Source organism: Anopheles darlingi, chromosome 2, assembly GCF_943734745.1.
Source record: "Anopheles darlingi chromosome 2, idAnoDarlMG_H_01, whole genome shotgun sequence".
Taxonomy (NCBI): Eukaryota; Metazoa; Arthropoda; class Insecta; order Diptera; family Culicidae; genus Anopheles; species Anopheles darlingi.
In genome coordinates, this window is record NC_064874.1 from 50749403 (window position 1) to 50772660 (window position 23258).

The window sequence follows — 23258 nt, forward strand, 5'->3', positions numbered from 1 at the left end:
TATGGTCGTGTTGCAAAATTATGTGCTGTGTAGCTTCAATGGCCAGTACGTCGGAATGGCCCCATGAATGCGATTAGCATGCAGAGACACTCGCGAACTGTGAGCTGTTGTATCAAACCGCTTGGACCCTTGAACAGCGAACTCAAAGATCAAACAAGCGATCATGGATGATGATGTCGAAAAGAAACGTGTGCCACGGCACGCACTGCACCGATATCATCGGCTCTTTCCTTTCGCAGCCAGAGAGAACGTGGTCGCAAACAGCAACAACAGTGTAAAAGTGCAATGTTGTATGTCCCCGTGTGGTCATTCGGAAGGCATGATCAGCCAAACTAAACCGTCCTCGTCCGCTACGTTTGAGCAGACGCTTGGGATGGCCAAAGCGCACGCGTATGTAAACCTAAACCCAAGTCAAACACTTTGCCCTCGCCATGCACTGCACTGGTGGTGGAGGCAGCGGCAAGTGCAGTGATTAAATAATGATGATTCGTTGTTTTTGTGTTTTAGTGTGGCTTCGTGAAGTTGCATTTCAAATGCGGTCGCGAAGGAACCTTCAAATGTTTCTCAACTTCACGGTCGGAATGAACATTGTGTCCTGCTTTATCGCCTACCGTTGAGTTTAGACGTCATTGATCGTAAAATGATGACCTCCGCTTGGCATGCGGCGACGCCATTGCTGCTGAACACATGCGACCATGTGGCTGCGTTACCGTATCGAGCGATCAATGCACGAACTATTCCGGACACAATTTAATGTAACCACTAAACTTATTTATGTAAAAAAAACTAACAGCTAATTTGTGCTGCGTTGCTCATTGTTGAATGTAGGTTACAGTAAGAACTTTTAGTTTTTAATAGATGCTTCCAGCTTCTTTCTATTCCCTCGGTCTCAATTTTTATGGAAAAACAAAAGACTTCAACGCCGGCGATGAGAGGAAAAGCTCGAGCTCCATCAATACTGTACACGCAAATGTGTAAATACACTCAAAAAAAAAAGACATACACACATAAATAAATGTGGGAGCAATGCCGCAAACCGCACAATCAACCGAATGATTGTTGTAGGTGCCATTGGTTCTCTACCCACGTCACAGTGGTTTGTAGCTTCTCCACAACACACCTGCTGGAAACCGGCAGAGGCGAGCGTTGATTAGCAGCATTTAACCTAACCGACCACGCTACTACTACTCTACAGTTGAAGAAGAAGTTGTTTTCAATGATAAGTGGTTTGTCTGAGTGTGCGTAGGTAATGCCGCTGTAGTGCCATTGAGAGACATTAGAATGACCTACTGCTGCACCATTCCTTGGTCGACGCGATGACCGCTCCAAGGTGCTTTGAGAAACGCACACATAAGTCCGAGAGGGGTAGGCAAGGGCAGGTAAACAGTGTTGTGGCAGAGCTATGAATAACCTAAACAGTCACGTTCTAATTTGCACCATCTTGACTCTCGTTGAGTCACAACACGATGCACACGTAGTTTTATAGAATCCCGACAGGTTTTGAGAACCTATAGGGGGTCTATCCGACAGCTGACGCCAATGGTCTTATTTGTGACTTGTGATACATTGTGGGCTTTCCCAGAACTAAATCATCTATCATTGGCAGTGAGTCCCATGAGTCCCTTCCTGGTTTATGATTGCTAGAGGACATACTTGTTTTCGTCATTTTCCTCAACTAAATTATTATTATCCAGGTGTTTGACACATGCGCTACACTTTGAGAACACATTGGTGCATTGCTGGAAGAGGTAGGGTGTCTGAAGGAAATTATGTGCCCAATGATATCATAATGTAATTTCACAACCGCAGTCCATTGTTAGCTGTCTCGTGGCGAGGCGCGGCGTGGCGTGGCGTCTGTCCTTGGCGATCAGTAAATTAATTTCACCACATCCAGTGATGGCTAGTCCAATCTCAACTACCTACACGTCTAGAATGTGGCAGCCGCCAAGCTACAAACAATGTAGGTTTCCTATTAGCTTCGGTAGAAACTTAGCACAACCATACCTCTGCCACGCTGGTCGTACGCTGCCATGCGTACGTGTCACGTTTTGCCAAGGTCTCTCTCTCTCGGAATGAGCAACTGCTACTTTTGCTTTTTCTCGCCATTTTATTATCCTACCGGCACACCGTTTGAATAGTACAATCAGCAGTTTCCCCCGCTAACGTATTGCGGCATCGTACTCGTGTTGCATAATCATGTGTCTTCAACATTGAAGATCGCATCTCTGCTAGATGCTTCCTTCTCCTACGATCCTCAATTTGAATCATTGAAATTGTCTATCTAATGAATACGATTTTCTAAGCGGAGGATCTTTGCCGCGTGTTGTCAAGAAAAGGCTACAGTCTGGTTATTGATTTATTGAACCACAGCTCACATCTTCTCCAGCTAAGGAGACAGTTGGAATCCTGTGTCACCGCCACGATCGAGCGGTTCATGCTTGGCACGCGCTTGTTGCAGATATGATAAAAGCCAATACCATCCCAGGTCCCAGTCAGCCAAGCGTTGGGATATGCTGAATGACCCTGTATCAGATGTCTGTTCGTTTGTCGTGCTTTGATCATCGGGCACACTTGTTTAATTTCGAAATGAAGCTACCATTAATCACGCGCATGACATCCGCGCATTTATCCATTCGGCCACCAGTGGCGCATATCGTGCCGTCAGCATTGATTGGTGGCATGAAACGGTTGTTGTGCAGCGGCCTCGCTTTTTGTTTTGTTTCAGTAACATGCAATTTTGTGCACGCAGTCAAACCTATAGCCGGCCTCTGCCTGCACCGTAGTTCCGTTCCGACAAATCATAATCTGATGATCGTACCGCAATCGCCGTGTGTACGTCGTAAGTACAGGGTACTGGCGATCGATCGTGGTGGTGACATTAACCGGGAAACGATCAAACGCACAGCAGATTACGCAAAGGTTGCTTGCGATTGCGCTCAACAAGGGCTGCCTGAAGGGGGTGTCAGTCAGCGCTTGTCATGCGTTTGGCGTGGCGTGCAAAAGTGAAGATGACGAAGATGACATCGATGATGATGATGATGATGATGATGATGATGATGATGATGATGATGACGATGATGAAGGTCATTGACCGGAAGCTTCATGTAGCAATTCTATCGTGCATCTGCTGGCAAATTTACCAGGGCATTGTTTTCGGACTCGGTATGGTCCGGTGGGTGCGGATCTTTTCGGGAAAGTGCACAATCAAACGAAGCATCATGCTCATAATCGGGAGAAGTTTTCGGAACGAGTAATAAGATCCTTTTTCATACTATCTCTCTCTCTCTCTCTCTCTCTCTTTCGTGTTCTCTCTTTTGGTGCAGGTTGAGCAGACTGCCACAGTCACAACGACACTGGAGGATAGCTGGTTCTGGGATCCGGAAAACAATGTTTCGTCGACTTCCTCATCCTCGAAAAAGGATGACAATGAGTCGCCCTCATCGGGAACCGAGCTGACAACGATACCACTCGAGGCACCGGCCTCCGAGAGTGAAATCATTGAGCGGTTGCGTCGTCAGCTGAACGAAACGGTTCAACAGCTGAAGAAACAGCAGCTGGAAAATGCCCTTCTGAACGAGCAGCTCGGCCAGGTGAGCAGCGAAAATCGTGAGCTGAATGAAAACATCGAAGAACTCGATCGGCAGCATGAGGTCGTGCTGGAAAATCTGGTCATTGGAAAGCGCGAACTGCAGGAAAAATGTGCCGCGCTTGAGGCGCAGGCAAAACAGCGGGCCGACGAGTTGGAAGCGCAACTGGCCGAGATGAAAGGCCGCTTCGAACGGTTAGAACAAAGCTACACGCAGTCGTGCCAGGAGAATGTTAAACTTCAAACGGAAACGGAAAAACTAACTACGGAGCTGGAAAGGATTGTGTGCGAGAATGTCGAAGCGGTTGCTGCACTGGACGGTCAGCTTAGCACGATGCGCCGCGAGCAAACAGAATTGAATGAATCGTACAGTACACTGCTGAAGGAAAATGAAGAACTGCGCCTCAAGGTTGTCGAGGAACCATTTGAAACAGTGGCGAAGGTAGCCGAGGATGAGGAAGTCATTTTGCTCCGTGCGACAATAGACGACTTAACGCAACGGCTGGAGGACGCGTCTAATGAGCGTGATAATTTGCAAAAACTCACCGCGGAATTGGACCGTTCGGACCATATAGGCCGGCTCGAGCGAGAGATCGGTGAGCTGCAGAACGAGTTGCGCAGTGTTATTATCGATAATTCTGTTCAACTAGAGGCCAAGGAGAAAGAGTACGATGAGAAAGTTGCCGTTATGCGACAGGAAAATCAAACTCTTCGTGAGTCGATCATCACCATCGAGAATCGAGAGGCAGGTGATGAGCGCGATCCCAGGTTAGACGAACTGGTGCGCAAGCTATTTGATCTGGAGCTGACGCAAGTCGATGAACTCGAGGAACGGTTGCAAACACTGAAAGACGCCGACACCAAGCGGCTCGCACTGGAGAAGAAGTTGATCGATTCAAGCAAGGAAATCAATTTTCTGAAAGCGGAAAACTCACGCATTCAACACGACAAGGACACGCTACATGCGGACCTGATGCAGTACGAAAAAGAGTGTTCCAGCTTGATGAAGAACAACGATCATCTAATAGCGGAAATTGAAAATCTGAAGTGCAATAAGCTGGAAACTATTAACGAGAACGCCGAGGATAGTATCGTCGTGTTAGAGAAGCAGCTGGAAGATTCACATAAAATCAATCGCAGTCTGGAGGAAGAGTATCGTGAGATCAATTGTAAGCTGGAGGAAGCGCTGGAAGAGAAGGAAGAGCTCCTAACGAAGGTTGCGTTGTTAGAAAGTAAACAGAATGAGCAGAAATTACATTCCCGCGAACTGGAACAGGCACTTTCCGTTGCACGAGCTGAAAAGGATTCCTTTGAGAGGCAACTAGAAAATGCTCGGCTATCCGAAAGTCACCGTACGGAGGAACTAAATGCCGAGCTGGAAAGTGTGCGAGCACAGTTAACAACCATCAATGAAGACCACGCTGCCCTGGTACATAAACTGCAACAGTTACAGCAAAGCTCAACTGATAACTTGCACACCTGGGAAAGCAGGTTGGAGGCGATGCAAGGCGAATTAAAGGCGAAAGAAATCGAACTGGAACAAGCACGCGTATCCACAGTATTCTCACAACATTCAGATACGGAGCTAGAGGAAGTGCGTAGCCGCCTTCAATCCGAGTTGACTACCGCCCAAGAACAGTATCAAATGGAGCTCGAGAAGCAGAAGCAAACGATAGACAGTCTTGCCCAGCAGAAGGCGGACCTTGTGCAGCTTGTCACGACCAAGCATAACGAAAGCGTACAGTACCATGCAGAAATCCAGCGGTTGAATCAGCTGCTCAACGAGCACAACGAACAAGCTTCACGGCCTTGCAGTGAGTGTGTGTCTTTGCGCGAGAAGGTGCAGGACTACGAGCGACTGTCGGATCAAATACAGTTCTTACGCGAAAAGTCCGACATACTGACCACCAATCTAATGACGGAGCAGACCAACCAGCGCGTGGCACTTCAGGAAAAGCAAGAGCTACTAGAGCAAAAGAATAACTTGCAGCGTGATCTAGACCGTTTACGGCAGCATCTGATGGAAATTGAAGATGCTCACACTCAGGAAACGGTGGAACTGCAGCAACGCTATGACGAAACCCGTTGCAAGCTGGCCTCACTCGAGGAGGAGGTGAAAAAGTCTACTAATGCTCTCACGTCTGCAAGCATCCGGGCGAATCAACAGGCAGAAACACTGCAAACCCAGTACCAACTGCTGCTGCAGCAGCGTGATGAACTGAACGCCAAGCTAAGTAGCGCAGACGATCGTGATCAGAAGAACCAGGCCTCATTGACAAATCTGCAGTGTGCTTTGGAACAGTTCCAGATGAGTAAGTAGCTCTCGGTTACTCGGGAAAGTCCCATTTTTCACTGTCAAAATTTTCGCTTTCCATTCCCAGATAGAGAACGTGACATCGAGCTGGCAACGGTGAACATTCGCAAGGATCTCGAGCGGGCTCGTTCTCGGGAGGAACAACTGAGGGGAGATGTGAAACTTCTACAGCAGCAGCTAAACGACGCCAAAAACGGTCTCCTAGCGGCTGCTCGCATATCGGATCAGCTGGAAATATCACAAGTGACAGTGGCTTCACTAAAAACTGAACGTAAGTGATCATGAACGGTGGCCTGAGTTTGGTCCATGTTTAGCTGTGTTTAGCAAATCTGCACGCGAGAACCACGTAACAGTCTGCTAGTAACATTTACTGTCACCTACCCGCACGTCCCTCGACTTTTTGAGACGAAACTGTGTTCAATATCATTAACATCAACTACAATGGGTAATCCAATAAGATGCGATTTGAAGCAAGTTCTTTTTTGGGTCACGTATCACACGTGTCAGTGTGATGGCTTCATCATTCTCCATTCTGAAAACTAAGCAAAACTCACATACATGGCGCTATGGTGATTGTAACCGACACATGATAGTTAATTCATAGCACCTTAACCCCCGGACGAAACACGGATAATTCACTTGTTACAGTTGCGTGTAGCATTCCATGATCGAGAGCATAAAGGTAAAGTGTTCTGCAAAAACCGCTAACAACTTAAACCATCATCTAGTCAACCATGTTCATTCCACCTCAAACAGTACGTGGGTGTGTATGCGGGCGCGAGACTAGGTACTATTTTATTACATAGGCAAATTGAAGCTGCCCAACTCAAGTACACTATCCAACGGTGACTCTTCAGGTAATATCCGGCAGTTCTTGCATGTTTTCGATTCCGGCAAAAAGCATAAAAAATGTATGGAAACAAACTATCAACTAGAGAGCTGCACTAAACGCTCGTACAGCACTTCTTCTTCTACTTCTATAACCACATACACACAAACACCAACACGCGTTCGACTGAAAGGTAAATATCAGCTGGTAATTCTAGGCTATCTAAACTTCGTGCACCCCGGAATTTCAGCTGATATCCACTTTTCCGTTGATAATTTGGCAAAAAGATAGTTTTATTTGGCTGAACTGGAGAAGAGTGGCTGAAAATATAAAGTACGGATTAGAACACGCTGTTCCGTTCCTGACGACCGCTATGGCTCTATCAAGAGGTTTAAACTCGAGGTCATAGGTTGTGACCAAGAAAAAACATTTCCCCGGTGAACAAAGTCTAACGATAGTTAAAAAAATAAGAGCATCGCATCAGAACACAGGAACGGTCCACCAATCGTCGCGAACAGTGAATACATCTCATCTATCTCCAAATCATCCAATGCACGTCTCGCAATGTAACAAAAGCACCCCAAACTGTTATGCACGGAATACATCGCCTAGAGTGGTTGTGTGCACATGTGGTCCTGGTTGTCTATTGGTTTGAAATTGTTGCTCGTGAATTAAAACTAGCGTTATTGCGAAACACAAATCGCAAACGAGTGGGAAATGGGACCTATCGTCATTGTAAGTATAATCCTATCTATGTTGTAAGTGCTTTTGCTTTCATTCTGTTGCATCTTGGTATTCAAGGTATTTTGAGAAACACACGCCGTATGAACGCCTTAGAGCGCGTTTGCCACGGAAACAGTTCGGTTACTGTGGTGGCTCACGCTTTACTGCATGATTAATAGCTGGACCATTTTTCATTTGCCAATCCATCTAAATTTCATCGACACCTAGATTTATGTAACTTTAAAGATGATCATGCGTTGAATAAGGATATTCAATCCTTTTTTCTTAAATCATAAAGTAACATGTTTACACGGAAGGAAATGACGATACGGTAATTCCCTGAGTCGATTGACCACTACTACCGCAAAAGCAATACCACAACCCCATTGGCATGATTTGGTGGCAATCTCAAATTGTAACAGTGTGTCACTGTTAAACGGTGGCCGGCATCGGTCGCGCTCACTGAAAACACACGTTACAGATTGGGATTACCCTGAGCATGCTCTAAGCAACACAGCGCTGAATGCCATTCGTTTCTTTTTCTTATTTTTTGCTGCTTATTGTCCATCGCCAGACCCGGTTTCAATGTTTGTGATATCTGTTAGAATAAGCATGTGTTAGCTCTTGTTTTAGTTCTTTAGTTCAGTCGTGATAGCCCAATTAATGCTTGTTCATATCTCCCCGAAAATCGACATGTTCTCTGCGTCCTGTGTCTTGCGTCGTGCATTGTCGTGCACGTATATGTTGCCATCATATTGACCATTTTGTTCGTTTTGTTTTCTATCTTTCGCTTGTGAGATTCTTCATTGTTATCTGGATGTTTTTATCAATCCGTATTGCTTTACCTACCCTATCACCATTGGCCATTGATCCGCAGTGCAGTACAGTGTTTGTGTGAAATGAAAACCCAACAAAATCCTTCAACCCTCAACTAGTACAGTAGCTTTCTCTCTCTATCTATCTATCTTAATAACTCATCTGCAATCGTCAGTGAGCATGTGGCAATACGTCCCTTACATGTGCGCGTTCTGTTTAAAGGATATTCGCATGGCGCATACGTTAAGCCACTGCCGGGGTGAGTATTACATCAGGTACTGGTGTGCTTTACATGGGACTTTTAAGAGGACCCTCACAACTATCAGTACTTATGTCATACTCTCTTCGTCGGTGTCCAAATTCACATTACGTAGCCGTTGATCGCATGATCCAAAACCCGAGTAAAGAAGAAATCGAAGAAGTGTGTGTCTGTCTAAGATTAAGAGCGAGCGGACGAGTGAAAGATAGGACCAGCACTATGGCACTAGTGATATTAGAAGCAAGCGAATGGATAGTTGATTCTGATGTCATCCGATCTTACTTCTGTATTTTGCATTATACACTCCCATGCGCACATGCTAACGCTACGATCGCATTCAATTTTCTTTCATTCCATGCCTACTAGTGGCCAAGCGTGACGAAAAGTATGCTGCGCTCGAGCATCGGCTACAGGAAACGGAAGCCAGTCAAGCCGATAAAGTGGAGAAGATGTTAGTGAAAAATCTGGTCATCGGTTACGTCGTTGCACCGAATGCGTCCGACAAGCAACAAATCATGAAACTCATCTCAACTGTTCTGACGATGGATCAAGGGGAATGCATCAAGGTTGGTCTTAACCGGAATCAGGGCGGTGGCAGCGGATGGCTTAACAGCATTCTTGGACATAGCAGCGGTCCCGACGGAAGTAGTGGTGCGTGCATCGTTCATACATCGCAGATGGGGGATTGTTCTATTGATTTAATCATGTTTTGACAATGCATTTTCTACAGGGAGTTACAACAAGGAATCGCTTACCGAAGCATTCGTAAAGTTCCTTGAAAAGGAATCAGCGCCACGTGCCACAGACAGCTCGAGCCTTTTAAATATCGTTGCTCCAGTTGGAAGCCAACACGTGGCGCAAGCGACACCACTACCGACGACCACCAGTGCACCGGCGAATAGTGCTGGAAATATAGCCACGGAGATAAAACCTATACTGGTCTCCGAAGCGATGCTGCAGCAAACCAGCTTTCAACCAGCGCGAAGTTCCAGCTCCATTCTGAAAGATATACTAAGCGACTCTTGATACAACGATTCGCCGTTCTTCCAGAACAACTATTAACAACAAGTGTACATGTTCTTGTAACCATAATCGGCGTTAAACAGCATAGTGCAATCGATATGCTTGGTTAAACTGTCGCATGCAGTCATATTTTTTAATCTTTGCAGTTGACTACTGAATATAATGGAAAAATAAATTTAATACCCAACATCTGGTTCACCGTAACAGTATACGTTTTCTTTAACTTAATTCTGTATGTTGAAGTTTTTATGCTATCGTATACAACGTTATTTAATTAATTACAAACCAGTACATGTCCAGCCCATGGCTCCAGGATTACTGCTCAAAACCACTCTGAAGAGCAGATGCATTTAGATTCATCAAAGTAAAGGACAAAAGAAACTTTGGTATCAATCAAGTAACAATATATCTCCTTAGCTCAATTAGAAATTGCAACAGAAATACATCGCAGTTATCTAGTGAAAGTTCAAAAGTGACCACCGATTATCTAAATATTAAATTAGGAGTTACATCATTTTAATATGTGCCTATCATGCGCACCCACTTATTTTTTGTTCTGCTTCATTCTTCTAATATGCCGATACATATTTACATAGTCGTTATAAAACATTATTGTCACCTAAGTGTCAGCATTCTGTTCTTTCCTTGGTTTTATCATATTATTGTTATGAAATCAGAAAAAAGGAAGCAGATTTTCTATGTAGTATCTCTTTATTATGTTCTAATGCTCCCATGTATCCGTTCTTCATCCTGATTTTAACATTTCCTTCAACAGTTCCACTGCTCTAGCCATGTCAATCTTTTGCTCACTAGTCTTCGCCACCTCACCAGCCAGCGCATACAGCATTTTGTCCTTTCCTTTGCGATATTTTGCCACCAACTGAGGATTAGCATCAACGGCTTGACGAAGGTACTGCTTAATTTGCGACTCCTCCGTAATGAGAAACCAATTATTTGATCTCACGATCGCTTCTGGACATATTTGCGATGCTTCTCCTTCCTTCGTATCCACCAGTTTCTGCAGTACTGCTCGTGCGTAGTGCGCGTTCAGTCGGTTTTGCTGCAACAAATCGACAATCCTGGCCAGCTGCGAGGACGTGATCGTACACGAAGAAGGTTCCATTTTGTTGCGATTCAAAATGGTAATATAGTCATTAATAAGAAAATTTGCTACCAACTTGGACGAAAGCCTGCTACCGTGCTCTTGGAGTATGCTGCGAAAGTGGTCGTAAAGGTTTAATTCGTTCTTGAAAAAAATGAAGAAAAGAAAAATTGTAGCTATTAATCCTGAACTTCTTCTTCATTGCTAGTACTTACAACAAGCGTCATAGCGATTATCGGTGTGAGGCGATGCTCAGCAATCATTCTTTGGCGCGTTTCCTCGGGTAACTCTGGGAGTAAATGTCTCATTTTAGGGACATCAATCACATCCCCCTGTTCCGAGTCAGGGTTAGTTGAGTCTTCGCTGATTTTCAGGTGTAACGGTGGCAGATTGGGCTCCGGCATAAACCGATAATCCTGCACTACCTCTTTGTCTCTCATTGGTACCGTAACACGCGCAGCAGCATCCCATGCTCGCGTTTCATTGTGAATAATTCCTCCGTTGTTTAAAATACCAATTTGGCGTTTTATTTCGTAATCCACCGCTTGTGCCACGGCTCGCACTGAACCAATGTTTTTTACTTCTGTTCTCGTCCCGAGTGCGGTGTTTTCCTCATGAATTGATATATTTGCATCTACACGTAATGCACCCTCTAGAAGAAAATATATAAAATTGATAACAAAAGACATCTGAGACATGAAATTTGCATTGATCGCGTACAAAAAAGGTCAGCCTCTTCCGTGACAGTGCCCGAGAGAGACACTGCCGTGACCAGGATTCGAACCTGGGTTACTACGGCCACAACGTAGGGTCCTAACCACTAGACGATCACGGCTACCGAGGCTTCGTATTTGCTCACTATCAACCTCATTACAAAAATTCTATTATTAGTCATTTTCGAATTACACTATTCAGATTAATTATTCTAATAAATTCTTTGTAATTTCAAATACCCTGGCATGTATTAATTTAATCTGCATATTGAACTTTTCCAATGAAATAGTATTGAAAAAAATCGTCCTGCTGCCTGTACGACGCTATTTGTATGACGAGAAAACTGAATTTGTGCAATCACATAGTTTAACCCAGCCACCATTAATTTACATACCCTACTCATCAATCTAAGATTCGCGTGTAAAATATTAGCTACTATTTTTCATAAATAAAATTTCAAATTCATAAACAAAAAAGGAATTCCAGTGCGTCGGCCGGGAATCGAACCCGGATCAACTGCTTGGAAGGCAACTATGCTGACCATTACACCACCGACGCACACATCTCCCTTCACATTTCTAACACTACATCAAACCCCAATTACCTTCCATCCGACACGAACAGCTATTCAACCGAGTTAGTATCAAAATTAACTCCTTCACTAAAGCCGCCGCTTCTTCGCCAGTTTCCAAGTCCGGTTCGAAAACCACTTCCATGAGAGGTACACCGGCGCGATTAAGGTCCACTAAACTTTTTCTCTCGACGGGATCGTGCAACGATTTTCCCGAGTCTTGCTCCAGTTGCAGCTGGTGGATTCGAGCCGTCTTGTAGTATGGACTTCTACTAACGCCTGGCACGAACACGGGAAACATGAGTGATCCTCTGCGAGCAAGGGGGGCTCGTTGCTGAGTGATTTGGTAACCGGCAGGCAAATCGGCGTAGAAATAATGTTTGCGATCAAACATCGAAACCGCGTTCAGCTTACATCCTAGCGCCAGTGCCGTCTGGACTCCCAGTTCTACGGCGTTTCTGTTCAGCACCGGCAAAGTGCCGGGAATCGAGGCGTCGAACAAGGATACACACGAATTCACCGCTGAACCGAATTCCGATTTTGCACCGGAGAAAAGTTTTGTCTTCGTGTTGATTTGTGCGTGCACCTCCAGTCCAACGACACTTTTCCATTTTGTGCTAAAATAACGAATTGTTAAGTTAATCTCCTCTTAGCTAAAATTAAAGAGAAAGCTTACCACACTTTTTTGGATGCTTCTGCAGAAAAACGCCTGCAAAACCGGGTAGACATTTTTTTATGCACCCCAGTACGGCTATTGATTCCAGCTTCCAACTGCTGGTAAAATCCACATGCCTCCGCAACAGATCGTCGCAAAACCTAGTTCTAATCCGAAATAAGCGATGGGGGAAACAAAACGAACGCTTTACTCGCCGATAAGACTGAGACAAGGAGTAGTTTCGGATCAAACCTGCTCTTTTCACATGAGAATTTCAGAATTTAAATCAGGCCTTTTTTCAACTTTAATGTTTCCAGATTACAATTTCAACTTTATCTTTTTCTCACCATTAGGCCATTGACTTGTTCTTTGAAGATATAAGGATAACTAGTTAAATGCAATTTGCTAATGTTATCAAATTTTTATGCACTCTTGCTTATTGCTTATACAACAGCAACACCAATTCACCAGCATTAAACTCTTCTCGGAATATTAGCAGCTGCATTCAATAACATAAAACTAAGATGTTTCACTAATTCATCGCCCTAAAGAACAGTTCTTTCATAACAATTTTCGAAAGGACATTCTCTACCCGGCGTCCCGATACGGATATTCCCGATTTGAGTTAAGCCGGATCTTTTCGATCTGTTTGGTAGCTAAAAACGGTATCCGTAATCTTAATTGCAGCAGAGCTTTCCGAGATGGTTATTGAAAGGGGAATTCGATCGTCAAAGCAACAGGTTCTTGCGGAATTACAAACCTTAACACTCCTAGGAGGAGTTTCCGTTGGTTTCCGTTCGAGACAACCGGATTTCTTCTGGGATTTTTGGTTCTCGGAGATTTTTGGGCTCTTTGGTTGATTGGTTCCCGGGGCAAAAGGATCCTTCTTAGATAAAGAAAAAGGTAGAATCCTTTTCCGGTCTTTCAGCCCCGGCGTTTCTGGATCTGGCTGCAGTTTTCTACGGTTTGCGCAGTTTGAACAGCCGGGTACGGTTACTTTTCCAGCGGGAATGACGGTGGAAGATGCAAACGATTCTAATTTGCTTTTATCACGAAATTGTTCAATTAATAAGTTGATAAATTTCCACTTTTTACGTCTTTTTCGAGCCAAACCAAGTTTCTAAACTCAAATCACAACATTTATCCCAGTGTTGTAGCCTCTTTTTGCGCTTCAAGGTTGTAGTCTATTTAGAGTGTGGTTGTTCCGGGGCCGGTTCCAAGGTACTTTAAAAAGACAGGTAGCTTTATCCAGAACAAATCCCCGATTTTATTTTAGAAAAAACTTCAGAGTTTGACATTCACGGGATGGTGGGATGTTTACTTCGGGAACGCTCTTTTCGGAGCTGTTTTCGCTTTTCTGTGGTATTACGACAGTTCAAATTCACGAAAAGTGGCACGAAAGTTAAAGTTTATGCAAATATTCTCAAAATTCTTCATAGTGTTTCAATATGGTATCGGTCCGTAGGTCTTGCCACCCGGCCTAGAACAAGAGCTAGCTAGCGTTCCTGGACCGTGCTCACTCGCTGTAAAACACAACTCGGTCGCTCGAATGATCTTAAATAGAGAGATGAATCATTTAAACATCCGAAAAAGAGTGAAATCAGGTACTTTCCTTGATAAAACCACCAAACTTGTCCATATCTTCTTCTTCTTCTTCTTGAAACTCACGTGGTTTTGTTGATAAAAGTGCCCTGCTATGAATGTCAAAAAAATTCAAAATGGTGACCTGTCAAAGCGGTTAAGATGCTACCTGTCTTTTTAAAGTACCTTGGCCGGTTCCGGGAAATCGTGTGTTCGAAAATTCCGGAAAAGTTAGTGAAAAACTTTTTACTTAAGAAACAATAAGAGCTATGTACGATTATTAAACCAAGTGAAGTGTTATCTGTGCGATAAAGAGTGCATTTACTGTGCATTTCAATCAAATCCGGATGAAATCAAAAGCCAGAATGAGGTGAGTTTTCGCTGAATTTCGCATTTTTCTGGATAAAGTTGATTAAGAACATGATGGATTCGTTTGCTGCGCCGTTCAATCTTTGCAACTAGTCGTAAATCTGCAAAATAGTTTATAAAACATTCATTTCTTTTAGAAAGTTCGCAAGATCGCGCATTTGTTTTGAACCTCGTCTCCAACAGTTACGGTTTCCGCTATGACGGACAAACTTTGAATTTGTGAGAACCAACACCTAAAAAATTGGCCCAAAGAACAGTTCTATGGGCCGTTCTATGACCAGCGTAGCGTTCTCTGTCCTCTTCGATGAGGAACCCAACCGGGTTCATGCCGGAAATCACACAAATTGCCGCAAATGATACGGTTCGTAAGGCTCCCGCGTGTCGACGCCTTATACGCCCTTTGATGATCTACGCCTTCATAATCCGTTCGCTCCATCTTGGCACGCAGCTTGGCTTGCCGATACATGCTGATGGCGGGTGGTCAGTCTCGCTGCACCGGTTGCAGTTGGCACTGCGTGGATTAGTCGTGTTTGCTGTTCGATTAGTAGAAAGGTTTAAAGTGGTTCTATTCGGAACATGGCCAGGAAGAGCGGGTAGATGAAAGACCATAATAGCCGGGGTCGTGCGATGGTATTCCCATTACCAGGAGGAGACCATCCCATATTGTCTAGTGGTTAGGATATCCGGCTCTCACCCGGAAGGCCCGGGTTCGATTCCCGGTATGGGAAGAGAGTTCTTTTTGTTTTTTTACATCCTTTATTATATTCGTTTTAAATCTACCAGGATTATCTGTTAGAAACAGATGACCCAGTGTTGACCTCAAATTCACGAAATACTGCGTCAAATTAAAGAACAAACAATCCCGCTATGTTCAAGACGAAGGCCCTAGTAGCGACGCGAGGATTTTCAAACAATTGCATTGCATCGTACAATCTTATTCTGGCTATCATAGCTAGCCTTAATAAAAAGATTAGTCGTGCGTTAGTAAAACAGCTGATCGCTCAAGGTCAGGTCTGTTTACGAACAAAAAGGACAAAAAAGGACCACTCGCAGAACAAAACTCAGCTTGACCCAGTTGAGAAATCAGTTTAAAAAAATGAGCAGATTTCCATAGTGAGGAAAAAGACACTAAAGAGTTCACTTTTCAGCAGAAAAGCAGAAAATTTAAATCTCTCTGTGGAAAATGCAAAATACAGTTGGCACATGCCACATTTTCAACGGATTTTGTTCGCAAGTGAACTCCAGGACTTCGACGGCTGGAAATTCGACTTCGCGCGATTCGGGACTATCGGTCCCAGCCTTCTCCGGCTAATTGAACCCACAAGCTCATCGTTAATTATATAGTGAGCTCCTTTCTCACAGTAAACTGGGAAGTGAGACTAAAGTGCATAAGGGAGCTGTTTTGCTCACTATACATAAACGATAAACAACGTAATGTTTACTTAAACTGCTAAACATACTGCTGAAAAAAAGATATCCAGGAAGTCGGGAATTCAGGAATTTCGGTTCGACTATCGCCCCTTGATGGGAATGGATTTAACAATTTACAGCGATGTGTAAGTTTGTGGCCACCACGGTGCTGGGATGTTTGGAATTCAGACAAATTTCCCATTTTTTCGAAACTTTTCCAGCCCCAACGAATTGCCTGGCACTTATTGCCGATTCTGTTTCCGTGAGACCAGCTTGGTGCCGCTTTTCCACCCGACTACCAGCGAACCGCTCAACTTGGAGCTGATAACGATAATCACGGATTGCACCGGCATTTTGTTACGACCGGAAGCGGATTTTCCGTCGGCGGTTTGCCAGAGCTGTTTGCAGCTCATGCAAGAGTTTCGGGATTTTCGCAGGCGCGCCAGGGAATATGACAAGATCATACGGTCCAAGGTGCTGCCTCGGATCGAACCTGAAGTCATTATCGTGAAACAAGAAGAGCTAGAGCATGATCACGAAGAGTTCGTCTGCGAGCCTGACCACGACAGTACCGGTAGCAGCACTTTGACGGCCGACGAATCTCACGATGATCAAATTGATTTTTTAGGCCGGTTACATCAGTTACAGCAACAGCATCAGTTGACACAGAGCCTAGAGCAGGAGGATCGGCGGCAACTCGGCCAGCCGGAACAACACGAGACGATGCCGGAAGAGCCCAAATTCAGTATGAGTGCCATTTTCAACGCACAGGCTGCGGTGGCAGCAGTGGCTGCAGCTGCGGCTGCAGCAGCAGAAACTCCGCCAAGCACACACAAACGCGGCTTGTCACGGCGGTTGCCGACGATAGGATCCTCGGTTAGCCAGACGCAGGAGGAAAACAGGTGTATGGTTTGCGGTGAAAAGTTCCGATCGCGCGACATATGGATGTCACATTTAACGGTGCACGCTGTCGAGCGACCCTTCCAGTGCCACATCTGTCTGGCACAGTTCAAAACCAAATATGTACAGCAAAATCACATACGGACGGTGCACGAGAACGTGCGGAGCTATAGGTGTCCGATCTGTATCGAGCCGAGTCGAATGTTCAAAAGCAAGCGCACACTCGAAGACCACATGCGCTACCATACGGGTGAGCGCCCATTCGTGTGCAGTATCTGCAAAATGAGCTTCTCGTCGGGTAGTGTGCACCGCAATCACATGTACCGGGTGCATCGGGAAATGCGCAAAAAGGATCGCCGGTGTAGCTACTGTAGCAAGGTATTTGATCGCATTCTAGATCTCAAGCGCCACCAGACGAGCTACTGTGAAAAAATTGTCAGCCACGAAATGGTCCAGCGATTGTAGATGATAGGGCACGGTTTCCGCAAGGTGAAATGAAGCAGCTCGGCCTCATATAGAGACTATATACAGGGGTGCTTATCCAAACGTTTAGGTTGAGTGTAAATGTATTCTTTGTATTTCGTTGGTCCAAATCTACGCATTCGAACGCTGGTCGTTGTATATAGCCAAAAGTGAAGTAAAAACAACCAAAAACGTGCGTGGACCTGTTTTAATTTAATTTTCGGCTCGACTGCATTCGCGGTGTCCAAAGCATTGTTGCACTCTATCGCTCGCTCGATCTACCACCGAACTGCGCAGCGTTCTGTTCCGTGCGTCTCAGCAAGTGCAGTGACCCGCCGTGGCAAGTGGAAGCAAGATAAGTCGCATGATGGACACCACATGACAGGCCCGGTGCTGCATGTGCACCAACTGCAGCAACTGCAGCAACTGGATTTCTTTCCGGTGACGCCAATCTATACCAAAGAAAATAAAATTACACACAGCTTCTCGCATGACTGCTCTTTACTCTTATCACTCAGTGATATTGGTTGTTTTCAACTGCGATTTGTACATGTAAATTCATTGCTTCTTACTTTACCGTAGACGATTGCACCATTCTACCGTGTCAAGAAAGGTGGAATCAAGTGAAATGTATTTTGTATTTCCATTCCGAGTTCCATTGCTAGGCAATGGGATCGAATGTGAAACTGAGTGCTTCGAACACTATTCTACATTCCATTTCTTTTGTCGTGAAAATGATCATAGATAAACCGCCCGATATCGCCTAATCGATTCAGCTTTTACCTACTCTAGATTCATTGGACAACAGTACCATTTGGCCAACAGTTTGGCCATTTGAACCCTAATCTTCGCCTGTAGGAGCAACCGTGGTTACTCGTGTGCATTATCATTGAACCACCGATTGCCTCCAGCCACCGAGACCGTGCATACAGCCTGCCCTATGCCGTTTTGGGATCAAAGTCTATTATTTCTCTCTCCATGATGAGCACTGTAGTTCATCCCTCCGCCGCCCCATTTCATCACCCCTGCATGGACCATGCGCCGCGTGTGTGTGTGTGTGTGTGTGTGTGTGTGTGTGTGTGTGTATGGTAGCAGCGCGAGTCGACGGCGGCAGAGGTTTCGGTTCGCTTAGCGATGCCCCGCATCGATATCGATTGTTTATTTTCACTTGATCCCACTGCTGCTGCTGCCCGGAGCGTGATCAATCGGTCCACGTCCCACTGGCAACAGTATGGTAGGCCACGTGCCCATCACACCGTGATCGATCGATCCACACCGATGCAACAGCGGGCCCATACTCCAATCTAGTAGCCTATCCCGTACAGCCACCCACCGGCACGAAGCTAGCATGTGCCCCGCACCGTTACCCTTTAATCACACGTACACTCGCACGTACACATCCACACACCTGGGCACACACCGTGGCCGTGGCTCACTGGACCGGTGCGGCCATCGCAGCAGCAGCGGGTACAGGCGTTCTCGAAGTCTGCCGTTTGTGGAGGAACCGTTTGACGGAATTGAAGGGCAACTGAAAGTGATAGTAGGCACAGTATGGCAACGGATCCCAATAGACGAAGAGAGCTTCCCGCTGATCGATGACGGTACCGATGAGCTGCTGTACGGCATCGACACTCGGTTGCCGCAACGCGTTCATAACCGTTTCGTGGATCCAATACCGTCCTCCTTCCTGCACCAATGGCCCCGAGTTCTGTCGGCTAAAGTGAGGGCAAGGTTTACAGAGAACCCGCGAATGGACACCGGTGTAACAGATGTACGGTAGCGATACACCAACCCGTATACCGAGCGGTAATATCTGGCCACTGCATTGACACTTCACCAGCCGGAAGCTTATATGGCCGTTGATCGGACGCTGAAGCCGGATACGACGGAAAAATTCGCTCAACCACTGCTCGATGGCCGCGTTTTCCTCCGGCACGAGGCTCCGCGTGTCGTTCTGAATGGCGCAGGTCACGTTTGCAATCACGGTAGAATCCTTCACCGTAGTGCAGGTGACGTAGTGCGAACCGACCACATCCCTTATCACGACCCACTTCTGTGCTTCGCTCACCTCGTAGCCAAGCTTCAGATCACGCCGGTTCGCAGGCAGCACGTACTTGCTGCGCTCCATAAGCCCCAGCATACCGGATGCAATCATTACGTTCCGGAACCCGGATAACCAGCCACTATCGTAGAGTCGGTTCAGCTCCTCCTTGGACGCCACGATCTGATGCGGTGGCAGAGGGATTTCATTCGCGTTGCACTTGCGCATCACCTGCAGAATGTCATCCAAGACGGACGTTTCCTGTGCTCCCGGTATGAAGCTGGAGCAACCGCGCAACTCCAGGTGCGGTTTGGCCAGCGCATCATAATGCGCCGGACTGGTGGCACAGACCGGTATGTAGTGGGTCGGTTGTTCCTTCTCGACGATCTCACACAGCGCCGCAATGTATTCATTGGCCGCTTCGGGCGTCGGACGCTGGATGGTATAGAATTTGCTGACCGCGGTCGAGAAACGTGCCAACGCGAACAACCCTTCGAACTCGAACACAACCACCCGGGCACCGGATTTGTAAAAGTTGCGGGCCAAGTGAAGCGTCTGGATGGTGCTACCGCAGCTTAGCAGAATGGTGCGTTTCCTACGGTTTCGCTCATTGGCCGGTGTGTGCAGTGATACAAGAACCCACTTTAAACCGGCCAGTGGCCATGTGACAAGCTTCCAGAACATCCAAAGGCACGCCGAAAGCCAAAAGGCTGGCGTGGCCATCAGGAACGGTTTCCAGGCTAGCTGCATGCAAAAGCCCAGAATGCGCTGGGCAATAGTTATTAGCAGCAGTGGCCACCAGAGCACCAGTCGCAGCAGTATGCGCCCATTGGACACACGGTGATGGCTGCCTCTTGATCGTGAGTCTGGTGAACCACCGGAGGCGGCCGGTGCGGGATGTCTGATGGGAACTGTCGGGGAAACTGTATCGATGGCGCGATCTTCCGGAATGAGCGTGAAGGTGCTGGAATAGTTGCGTCGCAGTGTCGACGGCGGTGAGGACGATAGCGGAGAGCTCGGCATCGGTGGTGAGTTGTGGCGCGAACCGTAAGGTGTCCATCGTGGACTCGATGGAGCCGTGCGGGAAAACATTTTCGCCAAGCTCTCGGCACTGTTGTTGTTAGAAAGGTACACGTTCCCGGAGCTATCACTGCGATTCCATGCGCCAAAAACTTTATCCTTGTTTGCGGATGGCATTCTGTTGTACTAAATGTCGGTTCTTCTTCTAGGCGCACCCGTGTCGGTGACGGAACCGAGCAATGTGAACCCACGGGGTCGTCGAATCGAATTCCTTAGCTTTCGTCAATGCACATCACTGAACACGTCCAGAACGATCCACCGTGCGCCTTTAGTCCACGAAACACTCCTCAGAACGATCTCACGATCCACACTCTGCACGCACGATCCACGATCAATGTTCTCTTGCCACGATCGAACTTACACTGGATGGGACTCAGCAATCAGCAAGTCTATTTAAAAATTTTAATCTGTTGATAATGAGACAGTGGCCAGGAATGGAATCATGCCCCCAAGTACTCCATCCTCCAGCTTCATCGATCCCAGTGCTGCTGTCTAGTCGGAGCCGTTATCACAAACCGTTCAAAATAAGCGGCCAATCCTGATCGAGGTCCTCTCGGCTAGGCCGGTCGGTCGGTATAGCAAAGCCAAGCACAGGTAGAGGACCAACGGTAGAGGGAAGAAAAGCGTGTCGGTGACATAATACTGCATACAATATGATCACGTTTTGTGATCATGACATTCTTAGTCTTGTCGGGCGTTCTAAGGCGCCGGAATTGGTGGTAAGGCCGAACCTTTTCGTTTGCATATAGTTTGCCAAGTGATGACGATAAGAGACATGTTTTGATAGACAATGTCCTTGGCAGTGACCGCAGACCGCATCGCATTTCGATGGACGAATGTGTACTGGAGACCTGCGCGGGGCAAGTACGATCACCAGCAGCACGCAGTCGCGCCTGATCACTGTGGCCAGAAGTGAATAATCAATTGCGCTCGCGTTATCTTATAGCTCAGGTTTAAAGGTTTTGTAACAACAACAACAACAAGCGCCAACACCACCGCTAATAGCACAGTATATTACCTTCTTTGTACCGCGTTACAATGATTCGAATGCTTCTGCAAGATAACGATTAACGAAGAAAAAACATTTCAAACGTCTCGTGATAGAATGAGGTTGCCCGATTATCTATTTCCGGAAGGAACCATAGTCCAGCGCTTGTCTTCGAGTAAACACAATTCGGGACGCGATACGCGCGATTTTCGCGAACAGTCCATTCCGATTGGACTAATGCCGCTTCACATAACAGCAGCCCGGGTACCTGTCGGGTGGCCATGTTTATTTACCGATATTCCTCATATACAATGCATTCTTATGATCCTTGCTGCCCCATCACGTATCTTTTATTATCATTCGTATTCCACAAGCTCTGCTGTTCCGCGATAGAGCTAGAGCATCACGTATACGTGATGGTACTGGTACCCTATAGGGTCTTCTCTATATGCAGTGCGAGGTACTAGCGTGCCACTCACGAGCCTGCGAAGCTTGATATGTTATAGGAAGTATCTTCGAAAAAGAGTAGAAAGTGACTTAAATCATCGCAAGGAACTCACACTCGCTCGCAGGTAGCGCTAGTATTGGCTTTAGCTGGAGCTGGAGGCGAATGCCAACATGTTTTGGCCATGCTCGAATATGAGTTTTTGGTGAGCAGGTTGGGGATTCCGCTATTTGGTTTTTTATGCTCTTATTGCATGCAGAGCCCAAGCTGTGTGCTTGGGTGGAAAACTCATGTTTGTAACCACAGCACCACCACCACCACCAACCATAGAAGAACTGGTGCCTTGTCAACGAACGTTTTCCGTTTAATGGATCGATTGTTCGCTCTGCTTTCTGGCGGCTCCGGGCCAAATGTTTCAATCTAAAGACTCAAGAAACATTAATAGACTTTGCGATGATCCAGCACCCGGTACAAGTCGTTGAACTTAATCAACCGGCCGGCCAGTGTTTTGTTTTTAGTTGTTGTTTTTTTTTTTAATTTTCAATTGCATACCATTATCATTTAGTATAATCCTGTGCAGATTGTGGTGTTTCAGACACACACAACAGCACCTATTCATCCAGCTTCCAGCGAACCGGACTCGTTTCGGATGCCGCTATTTTCAATCTTTCCGCTAAACGGTGATAGCCGCTTGTTGACAAAACTGTCTTCATGTGTCTCCTTACTGTGTGGCGAGAATGTTGAAAACTGAATGGCACTGAACCATCCGTGGTAGCTGATAAGACCGATGTGTGCTATGTTGTGTATTCGTGTTAGATTGGCAACGAGGGAATGGAATACATTTACTTCGCGTATTCCTGGTTCTGTGTCGATATTCTCGGTACCTTTTCGGTATGGAATACCGTGGCGAAAGTGTTATCTGCTGATTCATCATCATCACCTTGGAGCTCCCCATCGGAGACACACAGAACTGCGACTCCTGGTGACCTAGTTCCGGGGACTTTCCTTCTAGCTCATCAGTCATATGGGAACACTTCATGGGTCTGGGTCCTGTTCTCTTTCAGACTTTTCCAAGCTATAGATATTAGATTCTTGCATTCTCCGCATCTCAACACAAATTTGTGCAGAAGATGGATTTAAGGAATGTGTAGAGAGAACTTAAGAATGTTTGAAACACGTTAAATAGTCAACTTAAGTAAAACGAACGGTTGAATCCCTGTATTCGGAACGCAATTCTTTCGCTAGTGCTTTCAAGTGAAATCGGCGTGTAGTGGTAGCATATTGTATGTGAGGATTCTAGCAATGCCACGCGAAGCAGAAACACGACAAGCCGACAGGGCTGCTAACACGCGGCCAATCGCATCGGTGGCGTTGTCAACAGCGCGCCAAA

General features: G+C 46.1%; 4 protein-coding genes and 3 non-coding genes across 10 annotated transcripts in view; 3 read left to right on the top strand and 4 right to left on the bottom strand.

Annotated features, from left to right (window-relative positions):
* The window catches only part of LOC125947850 (centrosomal protein of 83 kDa), a 24521-nt gene extending 14767 nt beyond the window's left edge, over positions 1 to 9754 (top strand). For all 3 annotated transcript variants that reach the window (XM_049673307.1, XM_049673308.1, XM_049673309.1), the window contains 4 exons: positions 3324 to 5898; positions 5968 to 6171; positions 8894 to 9178; positions 9258 to 9754. In XM_049673307.1, coding sequence (XP_049529264.1) covers positions 3324 to 5898; positions 5968 to 6171; positions 8894 to 9178; positions 9258 to 9553 — 3360 coding nt within the window. In that variant the 3' untranslated portion in view covers positions 9554 to 9754. The remainder of the gene's footprint in view (positions 1 to 3323; positions 5899 to 5967; positions 6172 to 8893; positions 9179 to 9257) is intronic.
* Positions 9755 to 10254: 500 nt separating this feature from the next.
* LOC125947862 (glutamyl-tRNA(Gln) amidotransferase subunit B, mitochondrial) lies at positions 10255 to 13710 on the bottom strand. Of its 2 annotated transcripts, none has more exons than XM_049673325.1 (5): positions 13353 to 13710; positions 12614 to 12759; positions 11971 to 12554; positions 10868 to 11304; positions 10255 to 10796 (listed from the first exon to the last, which is right to left on the bottom strand). In XM_049673325.1, exons 2-5 carry the CDS (start codon positions 12664 to 12666, stop codon positions 10296 to 10298), a joined length of 1575 nt encoding a protein of 524 aa, XP_049529282.1. In that variant the 5' UTR covers positions 12667 to 12759; positions 13353 to 13710; the 3' UTR covers positions 10255 to 10295. The 2 variants fall into 2 exon arrangements, with proteins under 2 accessions (XP_049529282.1, XP_049529283.1); XM_049673326.1 differs by having other exon boundaries at positions 12845 to 13710.
* Trnah-gug (transfer RNA histidin (anticodon GUG)) lies at positions 11416 to 11487 on the bottom strand. The gene has a single exon. It is a non-coding gene; the product is annotated as a tRNA-His (tRNA).
* Trnag-ucc (transfer RNA glycine (anticodon UCC)) lies at positions 11853 to 11924 on the bottom strand. The gene has a single exon. It is a non-coding gene; the product is annotated as a tRNA-Gly (tRNA).
* Positions 13711 to 15198: 1488 nt separating the features above from the next.
* Trnae-cuc (transfer RNA glutamic acid (anticodon CUC)) lies at positions 15199 to 15270 on the top strand. Its single transcript has one exon. It is a non-coding gene; the product is annotated as a tRNA-Glu (tRNA).
* Positions 15271 to 15916: 646 nt separating this feature from the next.
* LOC125947866 (zinc finger protein 358-like) lies at positions 15917 to 17801 on the top strand. The gene is made up of 2 exons (XM_049673334.1): positions 15917 to 16098; positions 16174 to 17801. Exons 1-2 carry the CDS (start codon positions 16067 to 16069, stop codon positions 17315 to 17317), a joined length of 1176 nt encoding a protein of 391 aa, XP_049529291.1. The 5' UTR covers positions 15917 to 16066; the 3' UTR covers positions 17318 to 17801.
* On the bottom strand, positions 17791 to 20860 carry LOC125947855 (uncharacterized). The gene has a single exon (XM_049673318.1). The coding sequence runs from the start codon at positions 20550 to 20552 to the stop codon at positions 18747 to 18749; it is 1806 nt and encodes a 601-aa protein (XP_049529275.1). The 5' UTR covers positions 20553 to 20860; the 3' UTR covers positions 17791 to 18746.
* Between the last annotated feature and the right edge of the window lie 2398 nt (positions 20861 to 23258).

Coding starts and splice junctions, on each gene's coding strand:
- LOC125947862 (XM_049673325.1), bottom strand. CDS start 12,666: ATGTCTACCCGGTTTTGCAGGCGTTTTTCTGCAGAAGCATCCAAAAAA. Junction 11,305..11,970: donor CTGTTCGTGTCGGATGGAAG/GTAATTGGGGTT, acceptor ATTTTCTTCTAG/AGGGTGCATTACGTGTAGAT. Junction 10,797..10,867: donor TAATCGCTATGACGCTTGTT/GTAAGTACTAGC, acceptor ATTTTTTTCAAG/AACGAATTAAACCTTTACGA.
- LOC125947866 (XM_049673334.1), top strand. CDS start 16,067: ATGGGAATGGATTTAACAATTTACAGCGATGT. Junction 16,099..16,173: donor TTAACAATTTACAGCGATGT/GTAAGTTTGTGG, acceptor AAACTTTTCCAG/CCCCAACGAATTGCCTGGCA.
- LOC125947855 (XM_049673318.1), bottom strand. CDS start 20,552: ATGCCATCCGCAAACAAGGATAAAGTTTTTGGCGCATGGAATCGCAGT.